At 30.1% G+C, this 16947-nt stretch overlaps 1 protein-coding gene across 4 annotated transcripts in view; it reads right to left on the minus strand.

Annotated features, from left to right (window-relative positions):
- LOC144842874 (uncharacterized) overlaps positions 1 to 16947 on the minus strand; it is a 46757-nt gene that overhangs the window by 15256 nt on the left and 14554 nt on the right. For all 4 annotated transcript variants that reach the window (XM_078699465.1, XM_078699473.1, XM_078699455.1 and 1 more), the window contains exon 2: positions 1721 to 1798. In XM_078699465.1, coding sequence (XP_078555591.1) covers positions 1721 to 1798 — 78 coding nt within the window. The remainder of the gene's footprint in view (positions 1 to 1720; positions 1799 to 16947) is intronic.

Consider the following 16947-nt stretch of genomic DNA (forward strand, 5'->3'; position numbering starts at 1 on the left):
GCTCTATCAAGGCCATTATTATAACTACTATTGTTATTTCCAGCTCTAATGTCAAATACTGTACATTTTGTATTTATTGTTGAAGCATAATAAATAATGGGATTTTTATATACATTCATCGATACTAATAATATCGTAATTTATATTTAAAAGTTCTTTTCATAATATCTTGGATGCATAAAATGATAAATTGTATTCAGCATTTGATATTAATATATAAATTTGAATTTTTGAACTTTAAGGTTACAAACAAATGTTACTTTATAAATTGATGTGCTGATTTTTCAGGGAAAGAATCTACATTAGAATATTTTACCTATTGTTAGTCTGTACTGATTTAAATATACAAGCTAGACCTTGATATAAGATAGGGACAAAAATATTAGGACAACAACCAGTAAATTTAATTGAAATAAACCACTAAGGCATATCCTGGATTACTATATTAACAAATTAATATTGAATAAGTATTTACAATTTTGTTCTCAAGCCTAGTCAAAAATGAGGTACAAGTTTTATTATGTTTGTATAGTATTGATCTTTTACTCAAATCTTTATAGAATAGATTTTGAACAATAGTATTATTACTTAGTAAAGGGAGTGCCTAACCCCACTCACGGAATGTTATTGTATGTTAACAACACTGACTGTTAGTAGTCTTAACTTAATCCTATCCTATACTATATCCATGAAACAGAAATTGAACTACAATACTGGAAATACCTAATTTACTATACTTGCAGCGCTATTGAAACGACTACATTTCATGTAAATATAAATGTAAATAATTTGTTCTCCCGTCTTTATGAACATTCTCATTCCCTTTAAGCAACGAATTACGGCAAACCAGTGGAGCCGACAAGATAGAATTGGAGGTCTAGAACTGGTTCAGACTTGATTCTATCAGCGTTCTTTCAAAATAAACTATTACTAGGCTTTGAAATATCATTAAAATATTAGTAACATTAACTTAAGACATCTTTTAGGTCAAATTTGCAAGTATGATTACAAAGTATGTAGTTGGGTGACTGTACTCTATCAATCAGTGGTTAATAAGGGATTCTAATCTGTAGACTTGGCAGTGTAAATATTATACTGCAATAATGGATATCAAAATGTATTGATTGTAAGTCAAACTGACAAAATCATTAACCTAACATATGATTTTTTAGAGTAATTATTCAGAATCTCATGCATGCACAACATATAAGTATTCTTTGATAATATATAAAGATGGCATTTTTTAATTCTTGAAGATTTTATTATATAAAAAATTAATAAATTTAATTATTAAACAGTGGTATTTGGAAGTCTCCAACTTGAGGTTGTGTGTGTCCATTTATGGATAGGGGTCATCATGATTATCTAGCTGTATGTTCATGAATTCTGCATTGTAGTTCTAAAGCTCTCCCTACACTATCAAATGTGACCAAAAAGTGTGATGTACTCAAATATGGCAGTGATATGTTTAAATACGGTAGTGATATGACATCATCATGTCCATATATGGGCACATCAAATTTTTTTTGTCACACAAAGTTTGACAGTGTAGACAGGGCTTAAGTAAATAATTTGCTCCTCTAACAAATCATTATTCTATGCATGATGGATATAATTTTTCCCAATCCTTGCATCCTCCCAATTTTGAAACAATCTCTCAATTTTTGTCAAACAGTCCCCTGCTCTTGACCAATGATATTAACAATTTCATAAAGCTTACCTGATATGCTCTGAATAGTAAGTAGAGTTCTCTAGGTTTTGCATCCATAGGTAGCCCACTTACAAATAATGTTCGCACCTATAAATAAGAAAAACAATTGTAATGATTAATAAGGAACATGTTATGAGAAATAAGACAAATACAATTACAATATAAATAAATGTTAAGACCTACATGTATAATGGTTATTAAAACATGTTTATTCAGGAGCATGTTAGACAAGTAAGGTAAATACAATTATTATATTACAGTATAATTATATCAATATTAAGGCATATACTAGTTATTAAAACATGGAACAAATAAGATATAAATTCAAATATTATAATATTTTAGTACTGAATATTTTACTACTGATATGACATTAGTGAAATGTTTTTGATTGCAATTTAATCTAGTAGATGAAACTATTACTTCTCATCATTTGGTTGATTGCAAATAGGAAAGAACTAATTATTGTAATGATAGTAGTAGGCTTTGATGTGTTAGGGAATTATTGGGTATACCTATTAAGACAATGAGATGAAAAATAAATTATTAGGTTAAAAGAACAAATATCTATCTATATATACACATAGTCAAATACACAGGGTACAGTATATTGTATTTGTAAGGAAAATGCGATTCATAGAGTTGAGAATATCTTAACGTTTTGGTTGTTACACAACAGTCTTCTGGAGTCAAACCTCAACAATGGTATTACAGGATAGATTTAGGCCTAGATAAAGTATGTCCCTAATATTTACCTTTTATTATTTTGTTTATCAACATAGAAAGACATTGGATTATTGGATTGTTCGTTTATGGAACTAATTGGTTTTACTAGATTAAAGAAAATAGTAAAAATCCATATTCATCATTGATCTTATATACTTTATCGAGGTTGGGGCGACTTTTTCTCACACTCACAGATCCTCATCTTTATTGTTTCTAATTAATCAAATTTCAGTATATCACCGGGCAGTTTAGAATTCATGTTCTGTGCATGTTGTGTTTATTATATATATTTAAATATAACAACTGATATGTACTCTGTTTTTTTATAGAGTTTTAGAATAATACAGGCACAATGTTACAGATATATATTTGTATCTTAAATTATGTAAGCTTAGACAAATTACAATTCATTGAGGTAATATTATTTATAATAAAATATGTCATTTTCACACATTTCCAAAAGTATATTTTTATAATAGTAATTACATTGACAGGTATTTATAGAGATGATAGATAACCGTCTATCATCATTGTTTGGACAGATCACTTAACTCCTGACACCAAAACTTAGCTGTCCTTGTAATAGTTACACATGATATATCACTGTGCCATTAACTATCAACTATTTAGTTTAGGTGTTGACAACTACTAAGTAAAATTTAACAGTTTTATATTATTTATTAAGTGTTTTAAAACTAGTAGTAGTAGGAAATGATTGAACTGAACTACGACCTGAAATACGTGTTATCAAGGACAGCTTTTACCACCTAGTTAGTGTACTCAGGAAGCAGAATTTGAATACAAAAAGTATCCAACAATTGAACAGCTTCCTATAAAATAGACTAGAATGGATCAACACAAACTGATATCATTACCATGACAATAAACTAGTTTAGGGATATACTAAACAATTTGTTTACTAAAACCAAAACACAATAAGGAAGATGGGTAGGGCTATATGGGTATTATACTGCTGTACCTGTAAGTATATTAAGTACAGGTATAACTATTCCAAGGGCGTAGCGAGAGGTTTGAAACAGACAAGACAAAGATCTTTCAATATAATTATTAATATAAAATATAATCTGTGCTGGGGGATTGGGGGTGGGCAGTGATAATTGAAAATATCAGACAAGAGGAGCGCCCTGTCTGCCTCATGCTGGCTACATTGTAATGTATGCCTAAATACAATAGGTTTGTATGTTTGAGCACTAAAAACGACCAATGCATTTAGCCTATAAGGGTTCTTAAGCAAGACATAGACCATGCATTTATCAAAGTCATTATATAAAGGTTCTTAAAGAGGTATATCTATATATATCCTTATCTAGTGACACTTTCACAATAGACATTGTACAAATTCAATACTGATTTGAATAGTGAAACTATTTCTTATGATATACAGTACAGGTAGGCAGGCCTATACTTTCTAAGTAACATTATCCAAGAATGTAAATACATACCTTTAAAATAGACATTTTTCTATTTTATTATTCGATAAAATTTATAGTAAAAATGAAATCATACCAAATTTGATATTGTGGAATCACCCTCTGAGAATCAAATACTTAATATCCAAATATGGTTCAACCTAATGAGAAGCACTATGTAAAAAAAGTCCTTAACATAATTAATATTTTGTGTATTAAATTACAAATTTTCAAAAATTATCCATTAAACATAACTAAAAATATATCTAAACTATCCTCTGAAAATAAACAAATCTATATTTAGTCATTCACTGCTGTATAGACTGATCAGAGTCAGCATATTTGATTTAATACAAATAATATTCATGGCTTATTACACGTTGAATGACCTTAACATATTCATTTGATTTTAAACGTCGTCTGGAGACATAGGCAGCAATAAAATAGAACATATTATGTAAGGCGTCAAGCAATGCTTTTTCATATGAAGAATACGAAGAACAGTACCATGACAGACAAAGTGTTGCCTAGTCTGAAATTATACTTTCTGTATCATAGTACTTTTATATATTAAAATCTTATTTTGCTTTGAACTTTAAACTTGGGTTGAAGTGTACAGTATGCCTAGTATGATGGTCCTAGCTCTTGTTAATTTGTACAAATAACAGAGATACTAAGAAAAATATATATTTTTCTAGAATAGACAACAGTTCAACGTGAAACCTTTATGTTCGCCTCTAAGTATTATAACTTCTGTTATGTTAGGAATTTTAATATTTAATAGAAAAACTAACTATATATAATTAAATCATGTAATCCTTCTCAATCTCCACCAACCAGGGAAATAATTCATTTCACAGTTTTCAAATCTTTTAAGCTATGTATATATTTTAGTATTGATAATTTTTCGCCAGACAGACAATTGCATTATCCTTTATGTCTCCTAGGAGATGCATCTGTCAATAAAACATGTACAAGTTCTGTTATAAGAACGCAATGATTTGCAGAGCTTGATTGAAAACACTACATGTCTACTCCTTGAATCTTATTCTTCAAAGATCTTACAAATAATGGCTCTCCGGGCTTCAAAATTTATATAGCACTAAGCATTCTCCTATCCACTAAAATACCTTTCAAGCAAACAATTTGAGTAGGAAAACCAGTAAATGTTGGTACTTTACTTTAAGAATACCATACCCCACGCTTCCTCTAATATAGTGTTCAATAAAAGGGCAATCTTAATCCACATAAAACAATGATATAGTATTGGTATATTGCAATATAAAGAATGAGATGTTCTTCCTATTTATCACTACTATAACAATCCTTTTTGATAAATTGTAACCATAGGCTCATTGATATATCGTTGTAAAACTCAACTTTATGATTTATCACCAAAATTATATTTGTAATCACACACTCATTACATTGAGTCGAGCATATTATATATGAACACTCAAATATATCGCTTTGAAAAAAGTTGGTGATATACTGTACATTAAAATTATACAAATACAATCTTTACTATTTAAAATAATATAGGATGGTGGGTGGTATGTGGATAATCTATAGTCCATCTTGCAACTATACAAATAATGAATGTTTGCGAGTTGAATGGGAAGAATATTTTCACGAGTTGAACTGTTTTTACACTGTTCTACTTACAATCTAATTTATTAAAAAATGGCCACTTAAAAACCGGTTTTAAATAAAATTCCAGTTATTAAAAAGTCCAGTTGTGGGAAAGTGCACAAGATTACAGTATTCCACTAATTTAATCACAATATTATATCAAATATTTTTTTTAAAAAGTCTAGACCTGTTAACAAGTACTTCAATTACATTTTCTTGGAAATGATATGCCAGTCCGTTTCCCGTGTGTGACGCTAGGTCCTGTAGTTTGGAAACCATAAACTTAACTATTAGATTTGCCTGAATATCAAGTTAAGTGTTATTTTAGATAAAAGCTTTCTTTAATGTTGTCGCATGCTTTTAATCTTAGTAAAAGCATGCTATAGTTTGCCTTCTTATCCGATTATGTTGCCTAGAGAAATTCAAATGTAAAGCGTGTGTGATCAAAGGCATTTTTAAATAGAAATATCATACTATAATAAACTATATGGAATATCAAAACATATTTTTATTTGTGGATTCTCCTGATAATTTGAAATAATGTATGTACAGATATTGCACAGTATTGAATCAAATTACTGAATATGATTGAACATAGTCCCAGGGGACATGGGTACGACAAGGGGGATTGTATTAAACAATGGGATTTACCAAAGTCTTGTGTCCGAATTTAGCTTAAATTAAGGGGTGGAAATATACTCAAACAATAGATTACCATATACTTGGTCATTTACTGTTATCTAAGGGAATTTATAGTAAAAATAAGTGGTTTTCTCTTTTCTTTCAGATTAAATCTATAAATCAATCGATGAACAAATGAGGAACATGTTATATCCATGTCAATATCTGAGTTCAATCGACATTTTTTTTGTTGCAAGCATTATTATAATTAAAATGTAAGGTTTATAATGTGAGCTGACAAGGGAAGCAATTATTCTTGACAATATCAGGATTTTCAACAACAGCGAAGATACATATTATATCTTTGTATTGTATATATTGTAACAAACACCTTTTGTGACTGGCCAGTGTTGAGATGTGCTACTTCTAAGGGTAGACTTACTACATAAATAATTGCTAACAGTGATGTCTTGTAGTTGTATTCCAAATTAGTAACAATTAAACCTTTCATGAACTAATAGGGAACACCACTGGCTGGCTCCCTTGAAAGTACACATTCTAAAAAGAAAGTGACCCATCTGGAAAACAGATGTTTTTCCAGTTTTACTCTTTCTCATTTCCTTTACAACAATTGCAGATCTTGTCCACTTATCATCATGGTTAAATTTTAACAATTACAAATAATAAACACGCACAGCATAAATCACATGTTATGATTTAGAAATTTTATTCCAACAAATAGTACTAAAACAACGATAGTCAACTCCTATAGGTATACTTTAAGAATATTTATTATGCAATATAGGTTTGTGTTAAAGCTGTGCTCCGGTTGCATGGGGTCGTTGACTGTACAAAATAACTTGTATCAACATAGACCGCCAGTCCCCCGCTGTTGCCACATTACACCTATTAGCAAATCAGTTCATTCATAAAGGCAACCATTACAGCCATTAAGAAGTCAGTTTCATGGTTTCATTCATATAAAATCAACCATTAACTATTTACAAATGATTTTGTTACTATCAAAATACATCTTACGGTTCAGCAAATTCTTCTTTAACAAATAAAGCATCGATTCAAAAACATGGAATAGATTTTCTTTACAAAGAGAACTTTGATTTGTTAACAATAAAACATACTGGTATTGATATAATCACCATCTTCTACAAACAAATAGATGAGTATTTCAGAAGCTGATTACCACAATATATTGGAAAGTTGCCAACGACCATTTTAACCAATTCTTGAGAGCGTGACATCCAAAATTATCTAAGTCACTTCCAAAACCAAGTTCATAATGAAATATGTCATGTGTTAAATTGTATACCATACAATCTCTTGATGTTGATTGGATGAGACAGGCTAATTTTAGGGTCAAACATAATAATATATAAGTGACTATCACCTTATTTAATTGTAATAAAGGCTAATGAATTGTTAGTTTGATCTTGATGCCTTATTTGTCACCTATTTTTAGTCAAAATAATTTTAATCTAAAACATATATATTTTCATACATAACCATGCTCATATTTGCTTAATTTGAATGGTTTACATTTCACAATTTCTACTGGGGCTAACATATTGACTTTAATATACAATACTGTACAACATTTATTACATGAGTGTGTAGGCCATAGGTGAATTCTTACACCTCAGTCTCCCTTGCTTGAGCACTTAAACACATGCTTGGTTTAACTCTTTTGTATGCATGCAATAGACCATTGTTTATCTGGTCCTGTAGGCGGGACGTTAGCCAACTTTCAGCGGCCTCTTGTATTTGATCTGATGTAATGTAAAGGTAGAGTGTGAAAAGGCCAGACATGACCTTGTTTTAAAAAGTATATATGCTTTAGATAGAACAAACGTAAACCAGACCAGTTGTGTTTGGGGGCATGTCTCAGTGTCTCTCGCACATCAGACATTGATATATACAGTACATTCATTAGCAACAAATCCTACCAATCAACCCACTAGCATGCAATGTTACAAGATTAATTATTTTATATTGAAGAAGCCATAAACATTATTATTAATACTATGTAATAATAATGCGAGTAAAGTATTCATACTAAATATTTTTATCCCCCTTTTTAAATTTACATATATATTATTATTCATATTAATTAAGTCATTCTTCAGGCATTATTAACTCCTCTTTTGAGACACCCCAATTAAACACAAATTGGACAATTTCCAATGACTATGATGACTAAGACCACGCTCTATTTAAGAGACACCCCATTTAAGGTACACTTTGTTAAGTTCTTAATCATACATATGCGATAGTAATACCAATTTAAAGTACATTTTATTTTAATCCTGAAAATAAAGGGTCAAAATAGAATTCTTTCTTTGCCGATCTTACACACTCGTCTAAATTCCTGTGGGATGTAAGCTAAACTCGTCACTCTAACTAGCAATTTAGCATGGGTTGAACAAGCCTGATATCTTACTCACCACATGCCCTCTAGATATAGCCATACCTTAGACCAACAACACTGCATATTTTTAAACTGCCAGATTCAAAACAATTCACAATTCATGTTGTCAAGATTCTCCATATTTTGAAAGAATTTTTTCAATATTAAAATCGAAACATAGCACCATAAATGGACATATTGTTTCAACAATGTTATCTTCTGATTAAAATTGAATATTATTTATGATTATTTATGACCAAACATAATGTTTAGATTGTTTTTATAAAAAAAATCCAATATGAATTGAAATGGACATGTATACAGCACAGTTATCAAGTAACAAAAATCAACTATTATGAAAAATGACATTTTTAGGTTTATTGATGAAATTATTCATGGATCTTCTGATAACTGAATCTCTAATAGTACATCTTTCTAATCTCTAGGGTTGATGTAGAATTCCTGTGTAATATTTAATTCACAATAATTTGCTTTGTTGTTCCAGGGTAAGGCCAATTTTGATTGAGCAAGAATAATACAGTTTTTAACTATATTATCTTTACATATATCGAATCTATATCTCAAATATGGTTTTGAAAAACCAAATTGCTCCAGGTCTTCAAAATCATCATAACCAAAAATGGTTTGCAAGGAGCAATTTTTAGCTGTAACGTACAATAGTAACATTTCAGTCTTTGTCTCTGTTTTCAGTTGAAAAATAAGATTGTAAATGATATTATATTGAACAAGCCTTCAAAAGAATATTGCAATATTAATATCAAGTTCATATAAATTGTTTCATCGTAATTGAACATAAAAATGTTGGCATCCATATAACACGAAGAACTGAAGAACTCTTAAAGGTTCAAAATATATCCACTTTCAAATAATATATAATATACAGTTTATTACAATTGTATATACAGAAATTAGATGTTAAAGCAGATCAAGGTTTTTAGCTCTCAATGTCTGCAACCATAATAACCAACTAACAAATGGTCTTAATATCATTTGACAGTTTTTAATCAGGATTTAAGGGGAAAATTTGCAACAATTTTACTTTACAATGAGTGCGTTCAGTCAGAGTACATATCTGAAATTGTTTTCACTGAACATTAAAGGTTCCACAGAGGACCAGGACAAATCAGCTGATTAATACGCCGTGACCTTTGTTATAAAATGTGATTTATGTTGTGATGACAGAGCATATTATCTGGTTACTAAAATTAAATATAAGGTATTCAGGTGATCACCATTTGTTTGCTTTAAAACTTGCTGCAAGGAATTAAAACAATATGTTATTTTTAAGCAGGATTACCGTATATTTCCGTATAACTCCCTAACTGAGAGTAAAATATCTGTATTTTTTATATCGTCGATGTATAAGACGCACTTTATATTTCTTCAAAACAATGTTTTTTTAAATTGTAATCAATATTATTGTAATAATATATTTTGTTATATCTACAACGGCGTCCTTTATTTAGATTTTTTCTTACCTAGGCTCGGCCGCGCCCAGTCTCAACAAAAAGGGAAGTCCCCCATTTCGTCAGTTCTTTCTAACTTGTTATTCATGAGTTTCGCACCCGCAACATCGAGTGCATGATCATGTGTAACATGTGTGTGTGGGCTAGCCTTTTTCGAGAGGGCGCACGTTTTCACGGACAATCGTATTTGATTAGTATCTATGTATCCGAGAAGTGTGTACACTAGGTCCATGCTATAATCAACTGGAGAATACACTAGTCAAATACTGTACACCATGTGGCCACCAAGAAGGGCTCGCTCTGGGGGTACGGCGGTCGTGCGTATAACTATAATACTATTCCAATCGTAAACAAATCTTTTCATCATATTTAGTATTACATCACGCTAAAATGCCTTGAAAACTAGGCAGAAGCAGGTTGCCGTTGCATTAGTACACTGTAGCTAGGCCTACTCTTAGTACTAGGCCTTACCTTAAAAAGCCCAGGCCTAGCCAACGAGGTGTCGGTATGTACAATCTGTGTGGTGAGGCATTTATGGTCGGTGTATAAGACGCACCCTTAATTTAGAGGTCAAAAGTGCAACTTATACACCGAAATATACGGTAGATATTGTATTATTCAAGCTGCCTATAAATAACCAACAAATCATTTTACTACAATAATTTTCTTTCTCTTATTCAGACAGTTTGATTTTAATTCCACGTAGGGTTTCAACTAAAATTCTTATTTGCCGATTCAATTGAGAGAAAGGATTAGTTATATATCATGAAAATATTTCAAGAAGGATCAAGAATTTTTATTTTTAAATAAGATTACATCAAAATTGTGTTAAGTGAGCCTAAATAAAGATTAATAAGTGAATAAAAAAGAGAATAAATAAAACAAATTTAAAAATGATGCATATTTAGTTATCTCCAACTTGGCAGATAAATCCTTGATATTAAGTCTTCTTATTCATGTAAAAAGGTATATTTAATAATAAATAATAATCCTCAGAGACCTGAAACAGTCATTGTAACGATGGTAATCATGAGTGAGGGTAAGTGGAATGTATATCTTGCATTGATCTAAATCCCTACAGATAAACCTCTTAATCTTTCTATCACCTTTGGATGATCCTCAAATCCACTGATGTCTATATCATTGTAATCACAAAGTCAAAGTTCAAATTGACTGTTCCAGTTTTAGATTTAATCATATGATCTTGTGCTTCCGTTGGATTATCCCAGATTCTATGTTATTATGATTGGTCAGGATTAGTTTATCTACAAGATTATCTTTGTTTATCTACAAGATAATGTTTTAGGTTTAAAAACATGATGCAGTCTAATGATTCCCTGTGATGTGTTCATCAATTTCTCAATCATTTTCTTTAACTTCTAAATTGGAACTTAATACATTTAGCATGTTTGGCCATTTGGGTTTAGTAAAAACCTTTCGACATTAATATCAATTTCAGTACTAATCTAACCAATGTAAAGCATATTCTAAACATTAATTGTCCCATAATAACAATACAGTTTTCATGTTTATACTTGCTAAATGTGTTTATGCCCAGAAAATGTAACCTACATATCACAGCATACTGTAAACAAAGTTCTGATGATTATACAAAAGACCAGAACAACAATCATTTTAATAGGAAATATTCAGATATACAGTACAATTTAAGTGGACAAATCACAATAATCGCTCGTAATACCAAAATCTATGGATTGTTTGGTTCAGACATTCTACTGTACTTAAGTTTAAGCTTGTATATTGTAGTATTCAGCCACATGGTTTTAATGACCCTCGTGGATATACCATGTACAATATGAAGTTTTTAAGCAAGGCAAACCAAGTGTTCTTAAGCCAAGGCAACAATGTTTATATATCATGTCCTAGATTTTTCATGAAAAGTATCACTAATTAGACACTTGAAAAGTATTTACTATTGTACTAAAACTTTCCAAGTGTTTCTTTAATATTTTCAGTCTCATGTAACTCCAATCCGAATATCACCAGTCATTTTGGAAAACTAAATCTATATTAGCATAAGAATAGGCCTACCTATATATTGTTTTTGATAAATATACTGTATTATACATTTATATTATAAATAAGACCAAAAGGATTTTGTATCCAGTAATTGGTAATTGATGTTTATAATATAATGAATAGGTCTTATACCAGTATGCAACAACCTGTTACAATACTACAACATGTTGACATTAATGATTGTATGAACAAGCCATCAACCATTTCCACTTATGTGCACATTCTGTCATTTGTACACAGGCACAAATAACAAGGCTTTATCTAAGCTTTACAGTGAATGTTGACATGGATGTGTAAATACCAATACTAGTATTTATGTCGTCAAAACTAGTGCCTGAATAAATAAAATAAAAACTGTATCTCATTCCCTCTGGTATTGTCTCCCTTGAAATGAAGTTCATTTTTGGGGTAGGCTTATACCCGGAACGAAAAATATAGCCTGTCTGCATATGAAAAATATTGCATAAAAATTACTTAGGGAGGCTATTTGGTGTTCCACCACTATGTGTGAAAGATACAGCAATCATAATAACTTGATCTCAGCTAGATTTTCACACAGATCTTCGCTACACAAGCGCGAGGATGTGATTCAAACAGCTTGTGTTGAATTGCAAGCTCAAGTGGTGGAGATAAGTTGTTTTTGTAAGCATCAACCTTGGCCCAGGTGTGGTGTATTGCCGAAGGATTTTAAAGGAGGATGCTCTATTATAACTAACAATCTGTACAAATCCTACGTTACAATACAGATAACTATTATAAACCACAATGATGGTGCAAGATTATAGGAACAATTCAAAACTACAGGAAAGTTACAAGCCATATTTGGTTTTATATAAGTATTTAAATCTTATAATCAGCATCAACAAAGAAGAAATATAGATTATACTGTAGATGTTAATATTGTTTACATTTCTTTCACTGAAAGTGGCAGGGGCTCGTGATGTCTTTGATCCTTCCTATTTTTTATTTTATTCTTAATTATATATTATACCAAACTTGCTTTAAAGATTGATAAAATCACTTATGGGAAAAATGACCTAATCTAAGCTAAAGTTACACGAATAATAAATCCTTACAGGGCCATGAGGCAGGAGCTACATTAATCCCAACTTCTTAAAACGTGAAGTTCACTTCCTTCATAGGCTAATATAGCATATACCAGTACCCATTTATACACCTACGTGAACAGGACAAATCATACCCAAGGATATAAAAGCCGCTGAAGACCATGGGATATTACATCAATCTCACAATCAACAGACCAGTAAACTATACCATGCCACTAAATGATGCATTAATTATTACTTAGCACTTAATCAGCTGAGGATTATATTATCGGTTTAGATATTCATTAATTTCTAATTTTAATTATCCTTAGTGTTCTTGATATTAATGTTCTTGATTATCTAAATGCTAATATGCCACACGCAACACAAAATGAACACAAACAAAAACTAATCAGTGGAAAATAAGTAGATTTTAAATTAAAATATTACAGAAATAGTCGCGATAATCCCACTTCGAGGCGTGGTTTGCAAAAGGCACATTGGAAATCAAATTGACAACTCTTGAGTGTCTATAATGGTTTTACCATTTACCATGATGTCTGTATATTTGTTTTTAAATGTTTGACATTCAAACGATGAATTTTATTTTAAAATGTGCCCACTATAAGCTTAAAACATTTTTACGAAGAATGTGAAAAATCAACTATTAATAGAACATATAGTATTGTTGCAAACAAAAAAAACAAAAACCTGACATGTGATTTATCTTCTGTAAATCTAAATATGAAACAGGTAAAATGAAGGATTGAACATTCTACTAGAAGTAACACTGAATTCAGGATAGCTAAAGAAGGAACAGAAAGGTGATAAAATTCAATGTTAATAAATCCTTGAAATGGGCATGTTGACAAACTGTTACTATCATTTAGTTTAATATAATTGGATTTCTTGGTCAAATAAGACCATAAAAAAAAGAACAAACATTGAATGAAAGTTTGAAAGGAAAAATTTAAATTTACTGTAACATCATAAGATTAAATAATTACATAACGAAGACATCAAACACCAAATTAGTCTGCATCAAAATTAAAATATTTACGACAGCTATGAAAATACAAAGGTACGATTGCTAAACACTGTAGTCCCAGGATAGAGTGTCTAAAGCGATATTACTCAATAAATTACAATAATTTGACAGACTATATATTCCAAGCACACATCTACGTTATTTTGCCATTTACATTTATATTCAAAACAACATTTATTTGTGTTATTCATTATTGATGGCTGGGTATCTTGGTATATTAATGACAAGAATGATTAATAACAACTTTAGATTTTATCAGATATGATTCATAGTATTATTGATGGTGGCAACATACAAGTACATATAAGCCCAAGCTAGGTTGTACACCATCTTAAAAATATTTATCATTATAATAATATATTAATGTATTTTTAAATTTTAGGGCAAAGAATATTTATGAGCAGGATATTTCTATAATTTTATATAGCCTGGATGATATATGAAAAAATATAATTCTTGTTTAAGAGTTAAGAAACACATTTTTCAGACATTTCTTAATTTGAGATCATGTTGCTCAATCAAATATTATTTCAGAAAAGTATAATTTACTATTAGTTATTACAGATATTTATTATCATTCATTTTGTGAATAAAATAATGTTATACAGTATTTAGAAATAAACTGATTGTAGAGCAGTAGTTACAATTGAGTGTTATACATACACGTTGTTTATATCATTACTACAGTACGCTAGTGCTACTACATAATACAGTACAATTATAATAATTACTATTTACTGTATAATATATATCGATATATAAATTATGTACATATTAATTTTGAAGCTTTAATAAATACTCTGTTTATAAAATTCAAAAAACCATTTGTATGGAATATATATATAATTTGTATTATTAAAGAGCAAATAAAAAGAACTTGATATTTTATGACCCTGACCATATAAAATTACTAATTATAGATATGATCGTAATCTACAGTTACAATAATGTTATTGAATCAATTATTTCCTACCACCTTTTGAACTGCAACTTTCCCTCAAGCTATAATACACTATTGACTGAATTTATCAAAAAGAAATACTCAATACATTGTATTTTCCAAAGACTCATAAATATTGTAAGCCTACTGTCAAAAATATAGGCCCATGGGCATTCATTTGGTGTCCTCCCTACCCATTCGTCGCCAGTGACATCAAGCAATATAATAAGACTGATCAATTTTAAACTGATTAACCTCTAACCAATGTTCTTTAATATAGGTATATTGTGGAAAAGAAATGTTTTCATTTACTTTCTCAATAACAAAAAAATACATTGATTTTAGATAAAATGAATTAAATACAAGAATGTCAATCAAAGTCAATCTACTGTGAATATATAAGTAATATTAATAGATAGTTTATAAATGTCACACTTGAATAAATACATTTATAAATGACATTTGGTAACATTTTATTTTAAATTCAAGTTCTAATCAAAAGATCAATTTTTCAGAATGCGATTGCTGTGTTTTATTGTTGAATTATATAATAATATCATTACACGGTACACCTAACAGCTAAAAACTGACAGGACTGACAGTATTGATACATTATTCCAAAGTCTAAAATGTACAGTACTATTATCAGAGGATCTTCTTTGATTGCAAATTATTGTTAGATTATCCAATATTGAGCACACTTGAAGGATACGTTATCAATAGTGTATTGCACAAGATTACAATGGCATCTTAAATTCTACTGTACACTCTGTGGGCCCGGTAACATATGCAGTTCTTGCGGAAATATTGCTATTGCATATATCAACATTAAAATTAAAATTAATTAAAATTGTTGCTTTGCTTTAATAATTGATATGATGAAGATGATCAAATAAACAACATTATACCACTACTACAGTACTACTAGTAGAGGAAAGGAGGCGTCAGCTAGCCCCTACTGTAGTCAGTATTGTATATACATATTCTGGTGCTGATACAACAAACTAAACAAATTAATGTATATAGGATTGCTCATCTACACATTATAAGACATAGGAGTTCCATTCAATAGGTGGAACATTGCAAACAACCAAAGTATGACACATTTTTGTACTGTCATAGCATTTTAATTTCAACATTTAACAAGCACATGATGCAGGAAAACAGAATAATTAACTGAAATACATCGACTAGTACTACACTGTCTATTAACGACTTGTCAAAATATACATCAGTTACAATTATATCTCCTATCTTTATATCACATGTTTTTAACATTATGTAACAACTACAGCACATGAATACTAAGGTGTATAATATCCTTGTTGTAAAAAAAAATAGCCGATAGCTAATACAGTACTGTGATTCGACAGAGCAGTCATCTTCTAAATGATTTATTCTACAATAAAGGATTTTAGGTTCCAATATCTTACAGGGCGAATCCAAGTGGGTAGATTTTAGATTTTTAAAAACTAATATGATAAAGGATCCACCAGCCTCTGACTACTTTAGATGCCTACAGTAATACCAAAAAAACGTATCCAATAAAATTACATAATCAAAAAAATATCTACATAAAAACATCAATGTGAATGTATGTGGAAATTTGCTTCATTAAAATGTGGTTTCCTATTGTTTGTCCATAGATGGTTATTCTTTTGAAATATTACATAATTTCAGATACATTCGATTTAGCATCAAGGCTTACGCATAAATGAATAGACCTTAATTAGGAGGAAATATGTAAATAATATGCGTTGACCTACCGACAAATGATATTTTAATATCATAATTTACATAACAAAAATCATGCCTTGAAGAATGCATCTGCAAGTGGAAACAAT

This window comes from Antedon bifida, chromosome 1 (assembly GCF_963402885.1).
Source record: "Antedon bifida chromosome 1, ecAntBifi1.1, whole genome shotgun sequence".
Taxonomy (NCBI): Eukaryota; Metazoa; Echinodermata; class Crinoidea; order Comatulida; family Antedonidae; genus Antedon; species Antedon bifida.